This window comes from Plectropomus leopardus, chromosome 3 (assembly GCF_026936395.1).
Source record: "Plectropomus leopardus strain MGB_pleo_1.0 chromosome 3, ASM2693639v1, whole genome shotgun sequence".
Taxonomy (NCBI): Eukaryota; Metazoa; Chordata; class Actinopteri; order Perciformes; family Serranidae; genus Plectropomus; species Plectropomus leopardus.
Window position 1 is genome coordinate 38,580,001 of NC_142178.1, and position 26,718 is coordinate 38,606,718.

General features: G+C 38.5%; 2 protein-coding genes across 3 annotated transcripts in view; both read right to left on the minus strand.

The window, feature by feature from the left end:
• The window catches only part of abcc10 (ATP binding cassette subfamily C member 10), a 29,516-nt gene extending 24,729 nt beyond the window's left edge, over window positions 1-4,787 (minus strand). Inside the window, 3 exon segments of the mRNA XM_088075002.1 lie at window positions 854-2,225; window positions 2,583-2,796; window positions 4,453-4,787. Coding sequence (XP_087931128.1) covers window positions 854-2,225; window positions 2,583-2,758 — 1,548 coding nt within the window. The 5' untranslated portion in view covers window positions 2,759-2,796; window positions 4,453-4,787.
• A 927-nt stretch (window positions 4,788-5,714) lies between these two features.
• Window positions 5,715-26,718, minus strand: sp2 (sp2 transcription factor). Of its 2 annotated transcripts, none has more exons than XM_042485831.2 (8): window positions 26,668-26,718; window positions 18,821-18,897; window positions 16,737-17,492; window positions 15,635-15,853; window positions 14,494-14,788; window positions 12,467-12,644; window positions 11,708-11,901; window positions 5,715-10,668 (listed from the first exon to the last, which is right to left on the minus strand). In XM_042485831.2, exons 1-8 carry the CDS (start codon window positions 26,672-26,674, stop codon window positions 10,568-10,570), a joined length of 1,827 nt encoding a protein of 608 aa, XP_042341765.1. In that variant the 5' UTR covers window positions 26,675-26,718; the 3' UTR covers window positions 5,715-10,567. The 2 variants fall into 2 exon arrangements, with proteins under 2 accessions (XP_042341765.1, XP_042341766.1); XM_042485832.2 differs by having other exon boundaries at window positions 26,575-26,704.

Consider the following 26,718-nt stretch of genomic DNA (forward strand, 5'->3'; position numbering starts at 1 on the left):
AATATAACCTGATTTTAAAAAGCATATTTTGTGTACAGAGCGGTATCAGTGTGAGTATTTGACCCTACACAAAAAATAATAATGTATAAAGTCAATGTTGCTGCTAATTGTTGACATAGCTCAGGCTATGATAATCAAAAATAATAATAAAGTATATTGAAAATCTTTTTTTTTTTCCATCTAAAAAACGTAGTGGCATCATGACAAAAACCCGGCATTTAAAGGGTTAAAATTTGGAAAATTCATAAATATGTGATATTTTTGATTAGGGCTGATACTGGTTAAAAAAATCAACTCAATGAAAGCAGAAATTAATATTAATATATAATATTTTTATAGCCTGATTCTGAAACGCACATAGTGTGTGCAGAGCGATATGAGTACGAGTATTTGACACTACACAAAAAATAATAACGTATAAAAATCAATGTTGCTGAAAATCCTTGATATATCCCAAGCTCTGATCATTTAAAAAAGTAATCTACTTTGCATGTAGTGTATTAAAAATAATTATTTTTGTTGTGTTTTCTTTTTTCATCTAAAAACATAGTGGCATCATGACAAAAACCTGGCATTTAAATGGTTAAAACTCTGAAAATTAATGAATATTTGATTTTTATAATTAGGACTGATGTTGGTTAAAAAAAACTCAATGAAAGTAGAAAATTATACTAATGTATAATATTTTTTGAAAGCTTGATTTTGAAAAGCACATTTTGTGCGTGGAGCGATATGAGTGTGTGTTATTAAAAGGGCCCTAAGGGTTAATTCAGCTGTCGCTTACTATTAAGAGCATAATTGCTTTTATTTTTACTTTTACAGGACTCGCAGAAAAAATCTACACAGTTCTGACCTTCACGCGGCTGTCCTTGTGCCTGAGCATGTGCTGGTTGTTGCTGAGGATACGGGAAGCGAGGAACTTGTTGAACGGCACCAACAGCAGAGCCACGGCGAGCCCTCCGAGGAAAGCCACGCCCACCTGCAGGTACAGCAGGTAGAGGGTGATGCAGATACTGAACGGCATGCTCCACAGCTCGTGGAAGCTGTTGAAGAAGTTGACCACGCGGTCGGTGTCCGTGCTCATCAAGTTCACCACCTCTCCCAGAGTGAAGCCGGCCAGGCTGCTGCCGCTGACCTGCAGCGCTTTGCCGTAAATGGCCGACACGAGAGTGGCGCGTGCCGACAGCGACACCTTGGAAACCTCGAAGACGAAGATGGTTTGGAGGAAGGAACTGAGCAGAGCGGTCGTGAAGAGCCCCAGAGCGCACCAGGCGCCCCAGCTCACCGGAGCTCCCTCGGCCTCCATGAAGTTGACCAGACTGTTGAGGAGCAGCGGACCTGCGAAGCTCAGCATGTTGATCGACACCTTCAGCACGCCGAGCATGTAATAACGCAGCCCGAACGCCTTGTGCAGCACCCTGAGGAGTCCCACATCGCCCTGCAGCTCCAGAGGTTCCTCCTGGTAGTGCGAGCTCCAGCTGCCGCTCAGGAGGTTCCTGCTGACCGGCCGAGGCCACTGGTCCCGCTCCGTATCGACCGCTGCCCCCCGTCTGCAGGCTTCCCAGCACTGGTGGAAGTATCGCCACACCACAGTAGTCCGAAGTTTCCGCGGGAGGTGATAAACATCCGCCGGTCTGTCCAGCTCCCCTCGCTTCCCTCGTCTCAAGAGAGGAGTCAACCACAAGTAGAAAAGCCGAGACACGCAGCTGCTCCCGTCCTCCGCCACCATCTCACCCGTATCCTGCTGGGCGCTCTCCTGGAGGAGCGGGGATCCATCCACGGCGTTGATGTACAGAGTGTACCCAGCATCACTGATGCAGGGAAACGCAAACGCCAAAAGATAAACCAGAAGAGGGAGCATCCGCGCTGAGGCGAGCACAAAACGTGCCAACTCCAGAGGATCTGTGAGGCTCAAACATTCCTGACTGTCGCAGTAAATCATCAAGGTGACGACCAGGTTCGGGACAGACAGAAGGACCAGCAGGAGGAGCAGCGGAGGTCCTCTGGTTCTCCTGAAAGCCGTCCTCTGGAGCACCATGATGGCACCGAAGTGGACCAGCCAGGCCAGGATGGCGCAGCCGTCAGCCAGGACGTCCAGGTACAAGTCCGCCTGCTGCAGGAGGCTCGCCACGACGACGTCTGCGGCGAAGAGCAGCGCCGCCAGCAGAGCGGACGCCCACCGGAGCGTCCAACCACAGGGAGGAGACGACCGCAGGAGGTCACACCTACAAAGCAGCAACACTATTACCGAAAATACTACACATGCATATGAAATTATGTTTTTGTTAAATTCATTATTAAACTAAAAAATAGATTTTTTAAAAAATACAGCAACCCGCTCCCCCCTCTCTCATATCCACCTGACACCGGTGAACAGCAGGTACTGACGCAGATTATCAGCGTCACCGCCCGTATCCACGTGACCCAAACTCTTCCAATAACCGTAATCATGAAACCAATAAATAATACATCCCCCAAAAAACATGTAACAACACCAAAATATAAACAAATCAATATAAACATTAAAAAATGATTTTCTTTTCTGAATTAACTCACGGCTCCTGCAGGTATATCTGACCCACCTTGCCATGCCGAGGTAGCAGGCGCTGAAAACGGCCATCCCTGCGTGAGGCAAAGCTCCGAGGACGAGCTGGTTGAAACACGGGCTGATGAGTCCATTCTGCCACACGGGGAACGGATCCTGCTCGTCCGCGTGACAGAGGCCTGCGACCAGCTCTGCAGGCCCAAACACCCTCATCCCTCCTCCTATCTGACTGCCGTCATTCTGGAAAATATCTGAGGAAAATAAAAACAGTGTGAGATACGAGTCATGTAAATTTTGTCCCCAAAAGAAAAATTTGTCGACCTCTAAATATACCACTTAAATATTATATTATATTATCACTTTAATCAGTTTTACTAGAGAAAAATGCATCTAATGGACTAAATCGCATTATTATACTAGTAGGCTACCAAAAGTTAAAATTTGTATTTGCTATATTTACAATTTATATAATAGACAAAATAGATAGATCTAGATAGGCGTCTACAGCTTAAGGCAAGTTCAATTTAAGATTGATTTTTTAAGACGTTTTATAATGCCAAGGGAAATGAAATTTAAAAGCAATTTTACAGTAACTGATTTTTTAAAATTATTATCATTATTATTATTATTATTATTATTATTAATAATAATAATAATAATAATAATAATAATAATAATAATCACTCTGCAAACAAAATGCAATTTTCAAAATCAAGCCAAAAAAAAATTATATACTATATGTTAAGTACATTTTTTATACTCACATTCATACTGCTCTGCACACAAAATGTAACAATATTAATTAGGCCAGGTTTTTGTCATGATGCGACTGTGTTTTTAGATTTAAAAAAAAACACATAAATGAATTATTTTCCATATATTACATGATTTTTTATTATCACAGTCTGGGAAATAGCACGTATTTTCTCCAGATGCCAAATATGATTTAAAGAAATATGTCATCAGGTGTAAAAATAGTCAAAATTACAAATTCAGAGTCAAAAGCCCAGAATGACACCCAGAAATAATACAAGTCCTGTTTTTCTGCTCTGATGGCTGTGGGATCAAAAATGTCAGTTTGAATGGGTTTCAATGGAGCATTTTTTCACCTGAACAGTCTGAATGTAACTATTTAGTTTCCACAGTGTATTTTAGACTTATTGTAGGAGCTGAGCTGCAAATTCAAAGATTTAAAAAATGCACAATCAAACCAAAATGTATGCCATATGTATGAACACAGACAAAATTAATAAATATAAGGTTAAATTGTGTCTGGCTTCACCGTGTTTGTCAAAGCACTTTGAAAACTGTGTTTTTAAAAGTGCTATATAAATAAAGTTATTATTATTATTATAGTTGCGACATCACAACTTTTGGGAAGTCCTGATGGCTCATTTAAAGGCAAAGGTTTCAAAAAACGGACAGCATTTTTTTGTGAATTGATCATTTTGAGACATTCACAGTGTTATAGCATCTATACCTGATTTATAATAAAAAATAAAAATACAAAACATTTTTTAAAATATGGGTCCTTTGAGTATAAGATCTAAATACTAAACCAGACAGCATGTGACTGACAAGGAAATATAAAGTTGTGTTTTTTGTGGCAGGATTTAGGGTCAACTTTAATTTCATTTCTTCTTAAACCACGTTTACGAAAAATGACAAATAAATTTACCTTGTACCTTTACTCTTTGCACTCTGGCCGCACTGTTTTTCCTGATTATGTTTTACACATTTAAATAGATTTACCTGATTGGCCTGTTTGTCTAATAAAGGTTTTTGTGAAGTTTTTAGGAGAAATCAGCTAAAGTTAAATGAAGTGGTTGGCCCTCAAACATTACACACATTTCAACACTTTTCAGTAAGAAGACAGAGAAGAAACAAACTCAACAAACGTCACTTACATTTGTCGATAGTTTCCCATCATGTGTGTGTTTTGGGCTCTGATTTAAACCCGCAGGAGGAACCAGGTAACCGACAGATTCAGGTGTTTCTTACCTGAGCTGCTCTGCTCATGTAAACAAACGATGCTAGCTAACTAGCTTAGCTCGTAAAATACCGTCGTGTTTAAACTGCGCCGTCACGCTCACACAAATATTACAAACATAAAATACTAACGATACGGACCAGCGCTGAATATAACTAAACAACACAATTAATGCTGTTTAATTAAGTAACCTTTAAATATTACCGGCGTTCATTTGAGCTGCGCTAACCGGAAACACTTCCGTCGACTCCTGATGACGCGCGCCAACAGCTTTTCAAAATAAATGTACCAGTGAGAAATATTTCTACGTGCAAAAACTAAACAGATATTTTCAGATATTTTACTTAAATAAAAGCAGCAGTGAAAATAGTCTGCTACAAGAGTACTAAAATAAAAATGTTGGTAAAGAATAAAACTGCATTTGAACTGCATTTCGAAATTGATTGATAAATAATAATAACAACAACAACAACAACAACAACAACAACAACAACAACAACAACAACAACAACAACAACAATAATAATAAATAAATAAATAAAACGTTTCCTGACACCAAGATTTTTTGAGACAATCTTTATATTTCTAGTAAAGGGGGAATAAATTTTGAAAAATGTAAATAAATCAGTAAAGCCGGCCGATCACAAGGAAATCAATTTTGTCAACATTTAAATAGAAAAAAATTTGAAACACAGAAAATTTTGAGGTTTAACAGAGAAGTAAAGCTGTGTGTCGTCTGCATAGTTGTTCACACATTTTATGTGAATTCCTTTTTAAATTAAGCTATTCATTAATTAATATTTAATATGTAAATTATTTTTAGAATTCCTCTTTTTACTGCCCATCAAAACATCAGATAATTAGTTTGTGATTTAGTCTATTTAGTCACAGATTAATAAACTAATTTGTAAACAAAGTCAAATGTAATTTTTAATTACACAGTTGGATTTTAATTACTTTGCAATTGCAATTCCCATGACACATGTGGTCCTTCATACTGACAAAGTTTGATAGGATTTTTTTTTTTTTTTTTTTTTTTACAGAAAGTCCCAAATCACTAAGACTAAAAAAAACTAAGAAATTAAAGTGTTTTTTTTTTTTTTTTTCAGATTTTTTTTTTTTTTTTTATCAATAACTGATCTTAAGATAGCAGTGGGAGAAAATAAAAGAAGCAGCAAAAATGGTTTGAGTTCTTTATTTAAGGGGGTGACTGTAGAAAAGGAGCAAACATTATGTTTTAGCACCTTTACACACGTTATAAAATGAATTGCTGGTTCTCTGGGTTCTCCATACAAACACAACAAGTGGCTGCAGAACATTATATTAAATGACATATAGGCTTTGGAGAAGGAGAAGCATTAAATTCACCCAAATAGAAACGTCTAAATTTGGAAGAGAGAGAAAAAAAAAAACATCATTATATTTAATTACAATGAAGCTTAAATTTACAAATTTTGGAACCTGGGATTTTTAAATCAGTGCACATTACATTAGCATGTAACATAAGTTAAAAACACAAAAGGAATTTTACAAACGTTGTTACCTGGAATTAGACAGAAAAAGAACATCTTTAAATACTGGGTGCAGCTGTCTAAGGCATCTTTAATTCAATAGAAAAAAGATCTAGAAGTCTTATACAAAGCAGGAATGAAGCTATACAATATCACATTATATTTTATTCCTTACACACTGTACAAAGTCCATTTCCTTCAGGGCTGGCCACGCCAACCACAACACTAGGCAGCTTAACGTTTGTGTTTTAATATCCTACATTTACTGTGTCTACCAGACACACACTGTATTTACATATTCAGACATGAAATACAAACATAAATATGAGCACGCTCTGTCTTTCCGTCCCCAATGGCATCGCACGTCTTCAGACACATTCGTGAAAAAATACACCAAATATTGGCCACCTGCATGTAAGCTTTATCCGTCGCCCCTGTGAAGCACTGTGAAGAAAACTGGTTTAAAAAGTGCTTTAAAAATAAGTCTGAATTTAGCTTTTTTTTTTGGTCAAAGTTGATGTTTAGCGAGGCAGCACCATCCGTTGAACATGTATGTCACAGTATTAAAACACGCCACAGTGAAAACTCAGCACAGAGGTGAAGCCGCTACCTGATGGCACCTTTCTGATTTGACCAAAAAAGCTTATTTAACAAAAAGTCGGTGTTTATTTAAAAAAAATGAACTCCCGTACAAGGTCAGACTGATGACATGTTAGCAAAATACAAAATAACAAACTGATATGAGCAACATTTTCTGTAAAGCAAGATATTTCGTGTGAATACTGTACAGCAGGCCTAACGCTGGTCATCTGTTCATCAACAAAAACTTCTCAAGTGTTAATTCAGAATTAAAGCTATCACATAGCTGGAAAAAAATGTACAAAGTAACTGATCCAAGGCCTGAGAAAGGTTTTTTTTTTGTTTTTTTTAAATATCTTGGGATGTGATTGTCAAGTCAGGCCAAATAATTTGAAATCTGATCATTTATATTTACAGCAATGCATAGGCTACGAATCATCAAATCAAAACTATACCATGAGCAGAGCAGAATAACAGAGTTACCCTGAAATTTAGTATTGATTAGTACACACAGTGTAAGTAGGGCTGGGCATCATACTTTTATCAATACCTCACTTTGAGAGGTATGAACATGTTTTGTTTTTTTTCCTAACATACTGTATAAACTGAAAACTCAAACTTTTCAGGTTAATAAAAGGAGGTTAAGACACGTTAAACGTCTAAACACACACAGCCATTCAAGAACTAAACAGAATGAAACAAATGTTGATTTAAATCAGGATGATTTAAGAACAACTGGCCAAATATTCAATGCCGACTCTCAGTATTTGACACATTGCAGCACTGAAAGTATCAAAGTTGGATACCCAGCCCTAAGCGTACCTGTTGCGGTATCCGAGATGGATAACCAAATATGTAGCGACCTGGTTTGGATCTCAGAGGGAAAAGACGGGTGTGAGCGGGTTTATCGCAGAGGTGATCGCTAATATTTCACTGAATTACATCTATTAGCACCTGGAGATTCAGAAGACTTCTTTGACCTTATTTCCTAAAACTCTTGGGAAGTGCTGATGCCCTTGAAAACAAAGGAAATGACAAAAATCTCCAGAAAGTTTTTTTTTTTTTTTTGCAGTACTTCTCTAAAAAGGTAGAGAATTTTAGGTAGTATACATCACTTTCCTTCGACGTTAAGGTTACTGGACAACAGGTTATAAATGCAGACTGCCGCAACATTACATATACTAAATGAAACATTACTTGTTACTACAGGAGACTTTGTCGATTTGAGTTACTTAATGGTGTTTCCTGCACATCTTTAATGAACGTTTCTGGAAATCTCAGTCAGGTATTAGCATCCTCTGACCATCTGAGATGTTACTAACAATTTCCTCTAAAGTTGCAGCTGATAAAAGGTGACACACTTCTTCACCTTGACCTTTTTAAAGCCTTTAAACCTTTGACAACTGAGCAATTTGGCTTTTCTGTCAAAAACACAGGAGGAAGGCAATGAGCAACAATTAAAAAAATACCTAAAATTTAGCACAAAATTTGTAAAAAGTACAAGAAAATTACCTGAAAATATATATTTTTTAAAAATGCATAACAGAAAAATACAATAAAATAAAAATCAAACATGTAAATGACTTGGGAAAAACATTAAAAATTACAATAATTCTGTAACATTTAAATAGTAAATATGATAATTAGAAATATAGTTTTTCCCTAGCTTAAAAAAAAAATTCTATATCAACTTATTTCTTGCATTTTATTATACTTATTTCTTATTTCTTATTGACTTTTTCACAATGTTTTTTGAAGAAATCGCACCAATTTGCTCAGAGTTCGAAGATTCAATAATCTGTGAAAGGCGTCTCCCGGAAAATTTGTTTGATTCCTACACTGTCAAATCTGACAAGATGATTTTACTTTTAAAAATCTAGGAAATCTATTGCCTTGAAAAGTATAAGTTAATATAACTATTAGTCTTAATTTATGTTTACTTTCAATCTAATTGTTAGGTTTACTTAAAATGTAGTTATATTTACTTATTTCATAAAGTTATTGCAACTTAAAAATGACAAGTTTAATAAAAAGTTTTGTGCCATATATCTGTATTCAGCTGGTTGCAAACTAGCCAGTCATATTTGTATTTTCTTTAACATGTTAAATAAACAGAACTTGCGGATCTCCTAACTTCATCATTGGCAAAATCCTCTGTGTGATAATCGAGTTAAGTCAGACTAACTTTACTGAAGTTGCTAACACTTAAAAGAACAAGGTCATTTCACTTGTCATATTTAAGTTGAAGTTAACAAAATTAAGTAAAGGCAGCTAAATTTTGAGTAAACTTAACAATTAGATATAAAGTAAACATATATCAGGATTAATAGTTATATTTACTTTGCTTTTTCAAGGCAATCAGTTTCCAAGATCATTTTAATTCAGATCAACTTGTAGGATTTTACAGTGTATCTGGTGCTCCACAAGGCTCGAACCTGGGCCCTCTGTAATTGTCCAAATATATGTTTGCACTTTGGGACATAATACCTAATTTTTGTAGGAGACTTTAAAAGCCTCAGGATGGCCTTTCGGAATCTCTAAAATTCCTTAATGTTGATCAAAACTCAATAATGCTCCATCAACCAGAAATAAAATAATATTTGAAACCTTGCTAAGCTTTACCTAGTTTAAGTGTGGCATTTGTTTCAATGTTTGACAGTCAGTCCTGCTTCTCTCTGTTTAAATAAACTATACTTCCAAAAGAAATTGAATTTTTGTAGTGTTTGGTGACCTTTATCTACACCATATCGTTGCATTTGAACAACTGCATGTGTATCATTTTCCAGCAGGATCTTCACTAAGAAATCCTTATATAACTCAAATCTCAGCAGCTCTCCTTTTTTTCGCCTGTTTGTTTGGATTTTAAAATTTGAGTGAAAACTTTTAAGGCACAGCGACTTCTGGCCCCTGAACTGCATATTAAACCCTTTTCTTCTCAGCCTGAGGTTTTGCTCTGAAGTCTTGGCAGCATCTAAAACTTTAGACGCCAGGTCTTAAATTTCTCTGCTGGAAGAGCTAAGCCTGATATCTGTACCCTCAAAGCAATGAAATGTAATTTTGACATCCTGTTTGTATTTCTGCGGTAAAACTTTAAGCTTCCTGTTTCATTTCTTCTTTTTATGTCAATTGGTAAATCAATGTCTAACAATTGTATGGAAAAATGTTATAAATAGTTTATTATCATTATTAATATTATCTATATTAGTATGCATATACACACTTTAAAAAATTGCCAATGTAAACTTCAAAAGGCTTTCAAAAGTCTTGTAAGGGGATTTTTTTTTGTAATGGTCCCCAAATTTTGGGGGGGGGTATTAAATAAGTAAAAAAAACTCCTGTTGAAACACAAATAGCTTAAAACAAAATTACCATTCCACTGAGGTAAAATGAATTTGTTAAATTTATAAAACAATGGTGAATTTTCTCCTTTTTTGGTGCTTGAAAGCTGATTTCTGGGAGCTCCCCATGTTCCACAACAAACAAATAAAATAACAAGCAGAATTCGGGGGGGAAAAAACAAAACAAAGCTGTAACTGAAGTCCTGCGGTGTCGGTGTTGGCATCTGAATTATTCTGTTTTCGCCAAAGAGAGGTTCATAAACAAGCAAGCAGAGTTAAGCATCTGCGTCTGGAGCCTCGCAATCTTGCGCGTTCAGTCGGAGCTGGTTCTGGCCTCCGCTCAGACCAGAGAGGAAAAACAAAGATAAACTATTATTGATAAATTTGCTGGATCCATTTGAATTCCACCAGGAAGGATTTCTTTGTACACCACGCTACACAGTGTCCTAGAGGAGTGAGAGGGGATGTAGGGACATTTTTTTGGAGTATTTCCCACATCGGGGGGAAGTCACAGACACTCCCTTGGTATCGTCTCGTCTGCCCCTCCGTCCTTTAGTACAGTCTTTAGTTTAAGAGTTTGTCTGCGTCTCTGTATACAGGCAGCTCACAGGTTCTTGGTGTTTATGTGAGTCTTGTAATGCTTCGTCAGGTGGTCACTCCTCATGAAGCGTTTCTGACACTGGTTGCACTCGAAGCGTTTGTCTCCTGTGGGGGAAAAGCAACAAGAAAATGATGATGTTTTTAAAAATATTAAAACAGGCCAGAGCAACACAACATCATATACTTGTAAAAACAAAAAAAAAGGAAAAGAAAGGGCCAGTTTGTGCAGGGTAATAAGACAAAGTCCACACACCAAAAACTTTAGATTTGAGTGAATTGTTCAAATGTTTAGTTGCCATTTTTAAAATGTGCAATCAATTGTCTTCTTCATTGCACACCAAAAAGCAGTGGACTGGACTTTGACCAGGGCTCAGGCTGAAAATGTTATCAGGATAAAAACATTCATATGTTATATTGTCAAATCTGTGTTTTTTGTTTTTGTTTGTTTGTTTTTGTAAGTTTGAAAGCAGATTTTTGCTCCTGAGTGACAGTTGAAGAAACAATACGATACTGGAGCAAATAGGTTTGAAAACATGGCTTAAAGTCCAGTGAACAACTTTGCAAGAGATGTCCAACAAATTGCAAGAAATTAGGAAAAGGTGACAAGAAAATGACCTGAAAATTGTTTTGAGAGAGAGCCAGACGGAAAGTGAGAGAAATTATGGGTTAAAAATTATTTTAAAAAATAAGGGGAAATGTCCAGAAATCAATATTTATACTTTTTATTGCTACACTCATTATAAACTATTTTATCTATAATTTTCTATTCTTTTGCCTTTTCTTGTCTTTTCTTTTTGCTAAATTTCATGTAATTATTTTGTCACTTGTAGTTCTGTCCATGTTTTCGAAAGTAATCAAGTGGATTTGTTCAGGTTTCAAAGGGTTAAACTAGTCTTTTTTGTAAAAACATGACATTTGCAAAACAGCAAAATATTTCACAAATCTGAGGTAGAATGATTTTTTTTTAAGACCAATTGTGAAACAATAAATAAAAAAAACAATCTTAACTCTGGTCAGCAGCATTATCTTTCATCATTGTAGTTGACAATAAATTTTGTTACATACTGCAGTGAAACACAGCGCGGCATGATGTCTGACATCACGTGTGTGTGTTTGAATGTGTCCGTGCCTCCAGCAGACAGACCTGTGTGCGTCCTGGCGTGCCGCTGCAGCTCGTCGCTGCGTGTGAAACGTTTCCCGCAGAAAACCCAGTTGCAGACGAACGGTCTTTCCCCGGTGTGCAGCCGGACGTGAGCTCTGAGCAGCGACGTTTTCCTGAACGTCTTCTCGCAGCCGGGGACGTGGCAGATGTGCTTCCTCTTCCCCACCTCGCCGGGCCTGCAGAGTGTATACACACACACACACACACACAAAACCACACAGTGAAATAAACAGGGGTAGAATTGAACATTTAAAAGTAACAACATTTTGAATTAGCATCAAAATGTACTCAAATGTGGGGTCTGAAAAAGTTTCAAATTGATCTATTCATGCAGAAAGTTTTGATTTTCAGTTGCTGAACATAAATTACAAAGTACAAACAATATCTACAAAGAATCAGATGCGTATTTTTAGTAGCAGTAGGTTTTTTCAGCAATGCTAACAGTTTATAACTACAACATGAGTCAATCTGAGGGAGAAATGTCTGCATCTGACATTATTTACTGAACAAAAAGGTTTTATTTTTATACACAGTTTTCAAAATGTATAACAAGAGGCATCTTAGTTAAAATCTTATTAATGAATTGAAAATCAGTCAAATTATATTAATTTTCAGTTGGTAATACTCCATTAGAGACTCATGTTTCTTAGTCAGTGCTTCCAACAGTACAACAGCCAGAAAAATCTTATCGAGGAAATATGTAACGTTGGTGCTTGTTTGTGCCGCTCTCGACACGCTCACCTCTTGTCTGCGTCTTTACAGTTGGGGCAGGTGCAGGCCATGCGTCGCTTCTTCTCTCCTGGCTGCCCGGGCAGCTCCAGGGTCAGAGTCTGGTCTACCTGGATGGCCGGCTGGTTCGGCGTCGCTGCCAGCTGCAGCCCGGCGCCCTGCATCGCCTGCACCGTGAGGTGCTGCTGGCCTGAAAACGCAGAGCGAGACACACTTTTAGAGCCACAGTGGGGCTCCGACCAGAGCTGCCAAACTCTCTTAAATCTAATTATACGACCAGGTGACGACCGAGAGTCAAAGTGGACTCAAATTCTAGTTAATGATTAACGGTAATCATCAGGACACATGAAAACGGAGGGAGTCAACTATATTTGTTTTTGTCTTTCATTTTTTTATACTACGGTTGATTCTTGAACAATTTTTGATCAATAAAACTTGGGTCATAATATAAGACAGCTTTATGTGGAGCATTTGAATTTCAAGACTTTTAAAGCACTTTGGTAAAAAGGGGAGCTAATTTCAAGGTATTCCAGCTCTTTATATCTTTTCTAAAATTCGAGTACTTCAAGGATGTTGTGCAAACCCTGTTAAAAGGGAACATTTGCCACTTTTTATGTGGATGTCCAGTCACTGTTTATGTTAAATGTAGTCAATTAAGGCAGTAAATTCCAGTGTGAGATATACTGACAGAGATGCATGAGTTCCCAGCTGCAAAATCTGTTGTTATTTGTGTATCCAGCATCGCCATTTGACCTGAGAGTGACTTCGTTGGAAGAACCACAGGCTGGATTTCTGCTGCTCTCGATGCCGCACTAAACACTGATGGACATCCACATTAAAAGTTGCAAATTTTCCCTTTAAATAATACAACTCAAAACACATATTTCAAAGCATCTCATTATAATGGTGGAGATTTTCTGCTCATTGTGCCCTTAGGGCAGAGCAACTATTATTGTTCTCAACTCTCAGTTTCATAATAATTCTAACACATTTTGATGAGGAATAAAAAGGGTTGTTCAAGATTTAGATTTAAATTCTTCAAGGGAAACTTCACATTCAATATTTGCTGTGGTTACATATATTAAGGTCCTTGTTTTTAGTTTTAGTTCAGTTTCTAGTTAAGATTGTATTATTCAGTTTTCTTATTTATGCATACTTCTTATTTGTGCATCCTTAATATGATGTTCTTATTTTCTCATTCATATGTGAGGAGGCTGCTGCAGTTTCCATTGGGACTAATCAATTACTCTGTGTCTAAATCCATTTTTTGGCGTTGATAAATCAAATCGCTTTATTGCACTATCAAATGTTTCTGGCCCCGGTCTCCAGTGTTATTTGTCTTTATCTGCCCCTTGAAAGTCCGAGGTTTAAATCCCCTCAGTCAGCTGAGATTGCTTAAAGTCTAACTTTTTTATTCTAGTCAGTGTGCTGTGCAGTGTACTCCATATTATGGTACTCCACATTATGGTCCCCAGATTTTGCTGCAGAGTGAGCGCTCTTCACTTTCACCCTGTTCTTACATGCAGTTGCAGGCATGATGCAGCAGAACGGAGGAGAGCCTTTGTACTGTTCTGAGGTAACTTTAGCGTCTTTCTTCTGCTTAGAAGTGGTGAATTTACAGCTCACTGCAACTTAATGCAAAACAGCCTCTGGCTTTTGTGTGATATCTACGTCAGCCCGAAAAATGTTGTTGCACATATCTGTACCGTCTTAAGAGCAGTTGGCTTGTTTACAATATTGCATGAATGTCGCTGTCACATTGAACATCCTGCTGAGCGTGTTCAAACTTTAAAACTTTATATGGAGAAAAGAAAACGAATTGTCGAATCTTCGTATTAGACAGCCAAATCTGATTCCACTGACATAAACCTGAGTTGAGTACAGCCCTACAGAGGTCGAGTAATTCGGTTTTCTAGGCCTTAAAAAGAAAACAAGTATGTGACGTTGTCTTCTACTTTGTGCGTGACAATCCTGAGCCTCTCTTGTTTCAAACAACAGACAGAAAATGTGTAAACACAAACAAACCACCATCAGCTCACCCCCTGCGTTGGTGATGGTGACAGGAACTCCCTGAACTTGGACCCCGTTGATGCTGATCGTCTGCACCGCCTGCGTCGCTGACGAAAGCTGCGGCGTGTTCAGCTGTATCATCCCACCCGCCGGTGCAATTTTTGCCAGAGTCCGTTCCTTCCGCCCCCCCGTCGGCGTCCTCTTGGCGCCGGCTGGGGGCGAGGTGGTGGTGGTGACGACCGAAGTTGTCGGGGTCGTTGTCTGAGAGATGGAGTCCTGGAGCTGAATGGACTGCCACTCACCCGTAGCGGTTTTGAAGATGATCTGAGGAAGCAAAAAGAGACAAGTTTTATTAAACCAGACTGCACAGCGTTTTTGGAGTTTGTGGTCAATTTTTAGTTATTTATCGTCGCATGCACAACAATTACAGAGAAACAGTCATTGGCAAGTCAAATCTCAGATCTGAGGCTACTAACAATGCTTATTAAACATGTATAAAGTCATGTATGACAATCTAAGCATTAAAATAGTGCATAACTTCAAATATAAAGCTAAAATATAACAAAATGATAGATATGTTGAGGTACACATTAGGGTTGGGAATCACCACAGGCTCCACGATACAATGTTTTTAGCATTCCTAAGGCATGATGCTGCTATTCTAAATGTTGTAAAAAAAAATGAATTGCATGTTATATTTTTATAGTTGTTTTTTTTAAGCTAAAGTTTTAAGTGTATTGATACAACATTGCCACACAAAAAAATGTCATGCTATGCTTTTTTTCCCCTCCCACTCCTTGTACAGGTGCAGAAATTGGTCAAAGTTTAACATCATTGTATGTTAGAGAGAAAATGCAAAACAAAAAAAAATTAAAAAAGGGTTTTGCTCCCCTTATAGGAATTATTAGGCCAAAATTAAATGTTTACTGAAAATAAAATTTAAAAAATGAATTTTAAATTTTAAATAAATTAAAGACAGTGATTTTGCAACTTGAAATTAAATAGTAAAATTGCAAAACTTATGAGTGAAAATGGGAAGGCTTGAGCAGAAACGTCTATTGGAAACGGAAATGTTCCCCTTTTTAAGATGTCTTTTTTTTTTTTAAATAAAAACTTTGCAGCAGCTCTGAATGAGGCAGACGTCAGGGTCGGGTCTGTGTGAACGGGTACCTGTGTTGGTGATGGATCTGCTTGAGAGACCTGCAGGCTCGAGGGGACCGACTGTCTCTGTGGGACGGGCGGTAACGTGGCGGAGGCGGCCTGCACCACCTTCAAGGCCTGCTGGGGGATCTGAACCACCTGAGACTCCGGTTTGGACTGGACCAGCTGGACCTGCTGCACCATAGCCGGCTGCCCGGGACTCTGCACGATCAGCAGGTTGTTTCCTGCCTGCAAACACAGACACGGGGGGGTTATCTCCTCAGGTCCAGGTGTCACATCTGGAGCAATGTGACCATAAAAGACAACAACAGCGACGTAAATGAAATGAATTAAGATGTTAATATAGTGAAGAGGCTGATTTATGCACGCTGCAACATCCAACCAGAATCATAGATTTAGTCTCAATTTGCGCTGAAACAACTCCTGAGGAAAATGTCCAACTCTTCTGCTGCTGTTTAGCTCTAGATAAGTCGCATATAATGGGGTTTTAAAGTTTTTTTGTTTTTTTTTTTAAACTGACAGCTCAAAATGGATTAAAATAATGCATTTGGTGCAAGACTTACCTTGATTCAGAATATAAATTCAGCCAATAAATAAATAAATACTGATTAAGTTTGGTTGTGTCAAATAATCAATTTGTCAATTGACCTAAAATTAACAAACAAGTGAGACAATCTATTAATTGACAAACTTAAATTAAATTAGGCAGAGATGCCAAAAGACATTCACTTTGTGAGGATTAATTAATTGTGTCTGTTTTAGGACTCTTTAGGTAAATCTAACTGTTCTGTGATAAACATAAAAATCAGGGTGTTACCTCCTAGCTTTTATTTTCATAAAATGTTAAATTTTTGCCTGAATTCATTTTGTCTCCTAATGAGTGAACCTTGAGTTTAGAATATTTTATCACATATATTGTACACATTGCCAAGTCAAAACTGAATCTTTGTTTGCATAACTACACAAGTGAACTTCTGTATCTGTAACATCATCTGAGTTCACCGTTAACATATTAACACTGACAACGCAGTGAAATCTGTGTTATATTTATGACAAAAAGGGTGCTTTCTGTTGCTTTCTGTTGCTTTTAGAGCCTTCGTGCCAGACGTACCTGAATGATGTTGTCTCCAGCTTCTATCAGGATGGTCTCCATCTGCTCGGGGGGCGGGGAGGCCGCCTGTGCGGGCGGAGGAGGCGCAGGCTGAGCAGCCAGAACCACTTTCTTCTTCCTCCCTCGTCGAGCCTTTCCCGGGGTGGGAGGAGCAGCTGCCGTCTCTGTGACGAACTGAGCCCCGCCCACCTCTCCGGTCGCCACGTTGAGCGGCAGCGTGAGCCCGCTGGGCAGCTGCACCATGTTTGCAGCGGAGTTGTTTGGCTTGCGCAGCTTGGGGGAGGGCTTGATGGCTACGGTTTTCTGCGGCGTGACTGGAGTGGCGGCGGCAGCGGGGGCCGGTACGGTCATGGGAGTGGTGATGATGGCCTGGTTGGTGCCCGGTATGAGCTGGATCTGACCTCCCTGTGGCATCACCTGGATGGTCTGGGCGCCCTGGATCTGCGGCACCATCTGGTACTGGATGTTGGCGGGTGCTGAGGCGTTGGTGCGGGCCGGGCTCTGCTGGATGGTGAGCACAATGGGACTGCCCGGGGCCGTGGAGCCCAGGCCGGCGGGCAGCTGGATCACATTGCCTTTGGCTGACAGGAAACCCAGGTTTTTGGGCGGAGCGGGCGCGATCGGCGCCGGCTTTATGGGGAGGAGCCTGCGAGGCTGCGGCTGCGCTGGAGGAGAGGTGACAGGAGCCTGAGCAGCAGGGGGGCCGATTTTACTACAGGTGGCAGCTAAGAGGGCCAACGGAGAGGGCTGGGCGTCCTGCAGGGAGACAAACACGACAACTCAGATACAACACACACGGTCTGCATTAACCCTTTGAAACCTAAAATCAGATCTTCCTTGTGCTGCTTTCAGACACCTTTCAAAAGGATTTCAACCTCTGAACCCAGAACGACTTGTGCAATTTCTTTACAAAAAAGTCATGGGATAAAGGCAACGAACAAATTGGTTGGAAATGTTCCACAAATAGCAAGAAAATCTTAGACTTAGAAAATTAATTTTGTAAGAAAAAACTATATTTCCAATTATCATAATTATACATTTAAAGTTATGTTGCAGAATTGATATTTTTACAACTTTTTTTCCAAGTTTTGTTTGCCTAGTTTTGTTTATCTTTTTACTTTATTTTTCATATTTTTACTGATTAATACTAATTTTCTTGATCATTTTTCTATCTTCTTTCTAATTTGGGGCATTTCTTCTCCCTAAGTTTTAAAGGGTTAAACTAGCCAGAGCAGAAGTTTAGTACTTAGATACAAAGAGGGATACGGTGAGGTAAGATGCTAAAAAAACAACTGAAGATACAAGGAGAGCGTACCAAATTTTAACAAGTCTGAAAAAATTCTCTTCTTGCAGCTGAGTTGGGGATATTATTTTGTGAACTCTCGTCTTAAATCAACAGACAAGCTTTCAGCGTGAGTTAACTATTTTAAAATAGTTTATATACACTGGGCTAGAGCTGCAAGATTATGGCCAAAATGACAGTCGCAATTATTTTGATCAATATTGAAATCGAGACGCTTTAATATTAGGCACATTTGCATCACTCAGTGCACAAAATGTGCTTTTCAAAATCAAGCTTTAAAAAAAAAAAGTGTATATTAATGTAATTTTCCACTTTCATTGAGTTATTTTTTTTAACTAACACCAGTCCTAACCATAAATATCAAATATTCACTGATATTCAAAACTGTACCCCTTTAAATGTCAGGTTTTTGTCATGCGCCACTACATTTTTAGATGGTAAAAAAAGAGCACCAAAAATGATTTTTTCTTTTAAAGATCTCTCGCTCTTTCCACTGAACCACCAGGCGCCCCTGAACTATTTTATTAACATTTATTTTATATGTTAAGATGACTCCTTATTATATTAAATCACAGTTCATGTGTAAAATACTTTCACAAATAGAATTTCATTAACATAAAATTGAAGAATCATTGGCTCAGTGACATTCTGGCACAAAAATGTTCCTCCAGTGTGCAGCGGCATGAATGCGTCGTGGGTTAACCGAGTTAATGACGTCAGGAGGCGCAACAGTGCAACCAGAGTGCAGGCTGCAGCAACACGACATCTGGCTGTTACTCACTTGTGTGGAAGCGGTGGAGGGCTGAAGGTATTCACTGGGACTGACAGCAACAGTGGTGGCCATACTGTCCTGTTGTTCTGGAAAACACACAGACACAGCAGAGTCAGATTCAGGCCGCCTGCAGCATCTATTTTCAGTGGTAACGCTGTTCAAGGACACCACAGGACATTCCTAAAAAACAGAGACAGGCCTGAGAAGGACAGGCTCGGTATGCTGCAAAGTTGCTGCAACAACATAAAAACATTAAACATTATCAGTTACACACACTAGGTCGATAATTATGCGTTCACTTGCAAATATTCTGGAGTATAACTAATATCCCTTAAAGCAACGAGGCATGTCAAAGAAAACATTGTTTCCTTTATAATTCACTGCTTAACTTTTAGAGGAAAATGCTGATATTTTGCATGTTTAAGCCTTTAAAACCTGGATCCACATCAGTTTTCTTGAACTGCGTTCAGATGCCTTTTACATGCATTTAAATCTTTGGTTATTGAGAAAACTGGTTTGATTTCTTTCGAAAATGTGCAAAAGAGAAATGGCCAACTTGGCAAGAAATGTCACACAAATTGAAGAAATTCTAATAATTTACTGTTTAGATTTTACAATTTAGGTTTTTTTTTAGATTTTTAATATATTTTATATAGTTTTAGAATTAAACTCTGGTTGCAAAAATATTAAATATATATGTATATATATATATATTTGGTTTTTTTGCTTATTTCCAGGTAATTTTTTGTTGGGTTTTTTTTTATGAATTTCTTGTTATTTTTTAGGGCATGTATTGATAAGTTGCTTTTTGCAAGCAATCAAGCTAATTTGCCTAATATAATGATAACATAGATAATGATCTCAAAATTAAGGAAAACAAATTGTGTGTAAACCTTTCCAAAACATGCAGCATTTGTGTCTTCTGCAAAAGCTCATGTGAAGTAAGACATCCTTTTCATAAAACGTCCAATAAGCTGGTTTTCACGAAGTTAGGCGGATGGCCATGACAGCTGTGAAAGTAAAAAAAAAATCTTTGACCAACAAATATCAGGCTTTGGCAACAATTCAGATGTTCTCTGAGCAAAGAAATGCACCACTGGACTGCAGTCAAAAACATGACATGTGAGGAAAAGACCAAATTTATAGAGCGCGTTATATTTCTGTTAAGGCAGTAAGCATAAGTACATTTAGGGCAGGCTGCCCGATGGTTTAAGAGCAGGGTAAATCTTCTGTAGCAGGCAATGCTGCCTAATGGCCAAAATAGGTTGAGGCTGTTACTGTCAAACTGCTCTGAGAAAAGAGGTATACTTCAGGATTTATACTGAGTGTCCTGCAATACAGCTCCGACACAAAGTACAAACACAGGTTTCTAAGATACATATGCTGAAATACATTCACATGCAAAAAAAACCAAATTTAAATGGAGGCAATTTGTGTCTGCTATAACCTCCCTAAAGTGTTTTCATTTGTGGTTTTATGCAGCAGTGGTGCTTAGGCCTTCGAAACACTGAGAAACATCACTTTCCTGTGCTGCTTTCTGATGTATTTTACAAGTATTTAAACCTATGAGCAAATTGGTGCTATTTCTTATAAAATCATGGGGGAACAAAGTAGGGCTGTGCGATAAAACGATGACGATATCAATCGCTGTACAACTTTTCCTCCACTGAAATATGAGACATAATAGAATGCATTTCAGCCATGTTTTGACAGTGCGGACATGTCCGACAGCCCGCTCCAGCGCGCAGACATGTCCAACAGCCTGCTCTAATGCAGAAATGTCCGATGGCCTGCTCCAGCGCGCGGACATGACCAAAATCCCGCTCCAGCGCGAAAATGTCCGACAGCCCGCTCTAGCGGGCGGACATGTCCGAGTACCTGCTCCAGAGCGCAGACATGTCCAACAGCCTGCTTGAGCAAGGAAATGTGCGACAGCACGCTCAAGCGCGGACATGTCCAAAAGCCAGCTCCAAATGTGCGACAGCACGCTCAAGCGCGGACATGTCCAAAAACCCGCTCCAAATGTGCGACAGCACGCTCAAGCGCGGACATGTCCAAAAACCCGCTCCAAATGTGCGACAGCACGCTCAAGCGCCGACATGTCCAAAAGCCAGCTCCAAATGTGCGACAGCCTGCACCAGCATGGATATGTCCAACAGCCCGTTCCTGTGCGTGGACATGCCCGACAGCCCGCTCCAGCACGCGGACATGTCCAACAGCCTGCTGGAGCATGGAAATGTGCGACAGCACGCTCTAGCGCGGACATGTCCAAAAACCCGCTCCGAATGTGCGACAGCCCGCACCAGCACAGAAATGTGCGTCGCCAGCTCCAGCGCGGACATGTCCAACAGCCCGTTCCTGTGCGTGGACATGTCCAACAGCCCGTTCCTGTGCGTGGACATGGCCAACAGCCCGCTCTAGCGCGGACATGTCCAAAAGCCCGTTCCTGTGCGTGGACATGTCCAACAGCCCGTTCCTGTGCGTGGACACGTCCAACAGCCCGTTCCTGTGCGTGAACATGTCCAACAGCCCGTTCCTGTGCGTGGACATGTCCAACAGCCCGCTCTAGCGCGGAAATGTACGACAGCTCACCTCAAATGGAGCAGTTTTACAAACTGTCTGGCTCCTGCAAGATTTTTCAACAACACACCTGTCATTGCGCGCGACCAATAGGCACGAAGGTGGCTATGAATTGCGCCCATACTACTGATTCATCACGTGTACCTGTGAGTCAGGCATCACCAACTGGCGGACCGCGGTCCGGATCCGGACCAAAAACTTCGTCCCATCAGGTCCCCTGGCCAAGTTGTAATAAAATGTAAGAATGACAGAAATATTTTTAAGGAGTAGTGCTGGGCAATTAATCGAAAATAATCGAAACCAACACCGAGGACCTCTTACAGACATCATCTTGCCCATGTTGGGTATTTTGGTTATTAAAGAAATTTGTTAACCCTTTTCCCACCGGGGCTACCAACTCCCACGCATCTGCCGTGTGTCTCACGCTTTTCTGGGATCTGTCTCACGCTCTCATGACACCCAGAAACTGGCAACAAATTTAGGTCAGGAGCTAATAACATACAATTTCAGGCCCAAATGTAATTTAACACATAGTACACACACACACACACACACACACACACACATATACATTTGCCAAAACCATTTCATAAAATATATTCAAAAATTTGCAAGAAATTAGTAGATTTAAATTCAAAAGAAAATGTCTAGAGAAAAAGATAAAAGCAAGGGAAAAAAGTGTATTTATAATTTTCTTAACATATTCAAAGTTATGTTACAAAATACTTATATTTTTCTAACATAACATATTTCTTTTATTTCCTTTTCCTTTTATTTCTACATTATAGGTCATTTTCTTGAATATTTTACTAACTTTTTGCCAATTTTGGGATCATTTCATCTTTCATAGCTCATTGCCTTTTTCCTGTTTTGGGGGGGTAATAAATCAAGTTAATTTGCTCAGGTTTCAAAGGTTTGTTTTACACGTTCATGAATGATGACAGACAGACGTTGAGTTAAACTTGAATTCCCCTTCAAACAGAAATACTAATATTTGCAGTATTTGAGTACATTACAGTTAGGCTCCAGGCACGTCAGCCAGCAAACACTTGAAATCAAACAGCAGGTGACATGTAAGCACATGACGGACACAGAGCGCTGCTGTGGCGACCAGAGATACGAGTGAGAAGTGCACAGGCGGCGGGGAGAGGCCTGATTCATCACAGAGGACTGTGACTGTAAGAGATGCTGGCTTCATGACTGCACTGATGATGAGCAGTAAAGTAGAGCAGTTTGAGCCTCTAAAGCAGAGTATTGCACTTACGTTTGAGTCACAGAGCGAAGCATTTCGTCACCTGAGAATTATAAGGCTCTATCTGACATTGGCTATGGCTACGTGCACACCGATATTCCCTTAGTATCCCTCATATGACAATATTTGGAATTTGACGCAAGTCATATAAACAGAATATTGCATTTAAATATTTTGAATTAGGCTGTTTTTCCTTTTCTGATTAAGATGTGTAGGATATGCTGATGTTAGTCAAGTTTTTGGAGCATTATTTGGGCATGTATGCAGCCAATCTGGAATATACCAGATATTATATTAAATATATAATGCATTGCAGTTTGCAACACGCCTGTTTACAGTCGCCGCTGTGCACTGTCATGGATACGTTGTACACAAACCAATAGTTTGCAAAGCTGTGGGCTGGACATGCATGCAAAAGAAAGTCCCACATCTCTGGTCAGAAGAAGAAACACAATGCTTTAAAACCTTATGAAAGACAGAAATCAACTTTTTTTTTTGTTTTTTAGGATATGCACAAATACCGCAGCACGAACTTTTCAAGAGGGTGAAGAAAGGATCGAGGGAGTCCAACAAGTCCTCCACCAGTAGGAAACTGGGGAAAGCTGTCCCAGCTGTTTTACTTTTCCATATTTTGACATGAGAAACGACACATTAGGGCACGTTAACGGGAGTATGCACAGCTGCATGTAAACATGAGTGTTAGTGAAATGTTCTTTCTCATTAGACATGTAAAAAGTTTGGTATGAATACTATTTTTTCGGAAAAAGGGCAAAACCCGGACTATTTTGTGCATGTAAACGTATTCAATTATGTAAAAATTTACTTTTCCCGCGACTTGGACTTTTTATTTAGAATAAAAAAGGTTCACGTAATATTTGGTAGTTAGAATGTAAAACTGTGAAGCTCAATGTCTCAAAAACACTCAGAAAACATAGTTAAGCACTATTTCCAGCTTTTCTAAAAATATTTCCCAAAACCTCAAGGACTCTTCTGCAAATTTGAATGAATTTTTTTTTCTCCAGGATAAAAAAAAGAAAAAGATTTAGCTTCAGAAAACATGTCTCCTTGCATCTTCCAAACCACAAAAAAATAGTAATGTTATCTGTATAAATATATAAAATAATAGCAGGTAGAGGTGGATGAAAAAAAACAGTAGAGCATAGTATCACGTTTTTTACATGGTCATCATATGGATACACAGATGCCGTGTATTAATTTTTATTATTATTTAAATAATTAATATTTCAAATAGCTTTTTCAGATAACTTGATATATGTTGCAACAAAAGCTACTGAAGTGAGACGAACACACTGAAAACCTTAACGTTATTAGATAAAACAGATGTTGATAAAGTTTTACTTTTGGGACAAAAATTAGCAGTTTGAAAAAAATATTAAACTGCAATATATTGCAAGATGTTATCACAATACTTTGCATATCGCAGCACGTTTAAAATCACAAAAATATTGTTTAGAACTTTAAGTATTGTGATATTGCATCTTTGGGTTTCTGGTGATTCCCACCCGTCAGTGACAGTAACAGTAACAGTACTTTAGATAAAAATAACTGATAAAACATCTCAGTTTGGTTTTCATTGTGCAAAATGTCACTTCCAGCTACCTTCTTTTTTTTCTTCAGTAAATTGCGGGGGAAAAGTTGAAATAAACTGTTTTTTCATCATGCATTAGACAGATTTTTCCATCTTTGACAAGTTGTTAAACAATGCTATGAATTTCTTTTTGAGAAAAACATGCTCAGCTCTGTGACTCCAAAGTAACTTCACTACAGCTGCTGTCAAACACAAATAATCCACAAAACATACGTTACTTGTTGAGAGGAGACTCTTCTCTACAATATGAAGTGCCTAATTGTGCCACCTCATGTGAACTTTACCCTGACAGAAAGTAAACTCTGTGCTGCGGCCGCTGATCAGCAGACCAAACAGGAACTGGTTCCTCTGTCAGAGCTGTCTGCCTCATTTGGTGAAAGTACTATGAATGCAGCTGGTGCCAAAACTTCACAGTCAAACCGAAAAACTTTCACACGGGGATACCACAGCCTGCTGAGCCTCTAATCTCTCTTCACTGAGATACATTTTTGGCAGCAGTAGAAGTATTCAGATCATTCACTGAAGCAAAAATACTACTACCACACTGAAAATACTCCACATCCTGCGTTCACAACCTTAGTTGAGTAAAATTATTACTTTTTTTTATTATTACATTATGTATTTTTTCAAAACACATAAAGGAACGCTTCATCCTTCAGTTTATCCAAAACATTCAAATGCAACACACGTGGAGACACATGTTTTTTTACTGGACAGGAAAAGAAATAAAAACATGCCGTCTGAAAAGTGACTAAAACTGTCAGACAAATGTAGTGCAGTAAAAAGTACTGAAATGGGCCATTCTGCATAATGAGTAATTTTACTTTTAACTTAAGTATAGTTAAATGCTAATACTTTTGTATTTATGCAGCATTTTGAATGTGGACTCTTAATTGTAACAGTATTTCGACTCTGTATTATTAGTACTTTTACTTTAGTGAAACATCTGAACACTTGTTTCACTTCTGACAGTAATGCACAAATACAGTAGTCTAATGTAACCAAATACTTTTACATTCGTACAACTTTGAGATACTTGTACTTCACTAAATAATAATAATAACAAAAAACTCCAATAATAATTAAAATAATAATTATATATTATCTATGACTCTAAAACTGGCCATTTTACAGAATGAGTAATTTTACTTTTGATAACTTAAGTATATTTTAATGCTAATACTTACTTACTTACGCAACATTTTTAATGCAGGATTTTTACTTGTATTTCTACTTTGTCTAATAACTACATTTACTTGGTAAAACATGTGAATACTTGGCTAGCTGCAACATCACAGAATTAATAATAATAATAATAATAATAATAATACAGTAATAGATTATCTATGACTCTAAAATGAGCCAATCTGCATAATGAGTAATTTTACTTTTGATAACTTAAGTATATATCAATGATAATACAAATACAAAATTTTGTATGCAGGACTTTCACTTGAAATAAGGTATTTCTACACTAATAATAATAATTGTTTTGCTTTAAATAAACTATCTGAATATTCCTTCCACCTCTGCCAGAAATGTACACAGTCAAATGTAATCAAATACATTTCCTCAAGTAACAACTATGAGATACTTCACTTGAGTATTTCCACTTGATGCTATCTCTACAACACTAACACTACTACTATAGGGGAAGTAGAAGTATAAGGGGAAATATTGTACTTTATACTGCACCACAGTTATCTACAGTAATTTAGCCACTCAGCATAATGAGTAATTTACTTTTGATAACTTAAGTAAATTTTAAAGCAAATACTTTTGTACGGATGCAACATTTTGAATGCAGGACTTCCACCAGAGTATTTCTACTCTGTGCGATTACTACTTTTACTTTAGCAAATACTTTAGTAAAAGATATAAACACTTGTTCCACGTTTGCCACTAATGCACACAGTACAATACACACAAACAGTGCGGCCTCAAAGTAGCGCCGCCATCAAACATACTGTTGGTTTGCTTTGGGCTACCAGCTAACGGTAGCTAGCCAGCTAACTAGCATCAGTGGCTAGCCGGGGGCAGCTAGCCTAAGCTGATTTGGTCCGCGTGCAGCTTAGTTTCTACTTATAACCGGACCGAGGTGGGGCCGCTGTTTGCGCCCATCTCTGTTTTATACTGTGAAATTATTAAGTGTGGGGAGAAAACAAGTAAGCTCGCGTTAGCATATTTGGCTAGCTAACGCGTAGCTAGCAAGTCAAACTCTCTTTGATACAGAAAAAGGCAGCCCTTTTTCCGGAAGTGCATTGCTTATTTTGGGTTCACACAACTGCCCGAGCCCCCCCTAAAAAACACACTTGTTCGTACCGCATAATGTCCAGCGCTTTTCTGTCCAATGCAAATATAATGTTTTACGAAGTAGATTGTAATATAAACACCAATGTTTTAATTCCTACCCACCGCTCATGACGACATTCGCTGTCCGCGAGCCTTGAAGACCGAAGCCCCTCA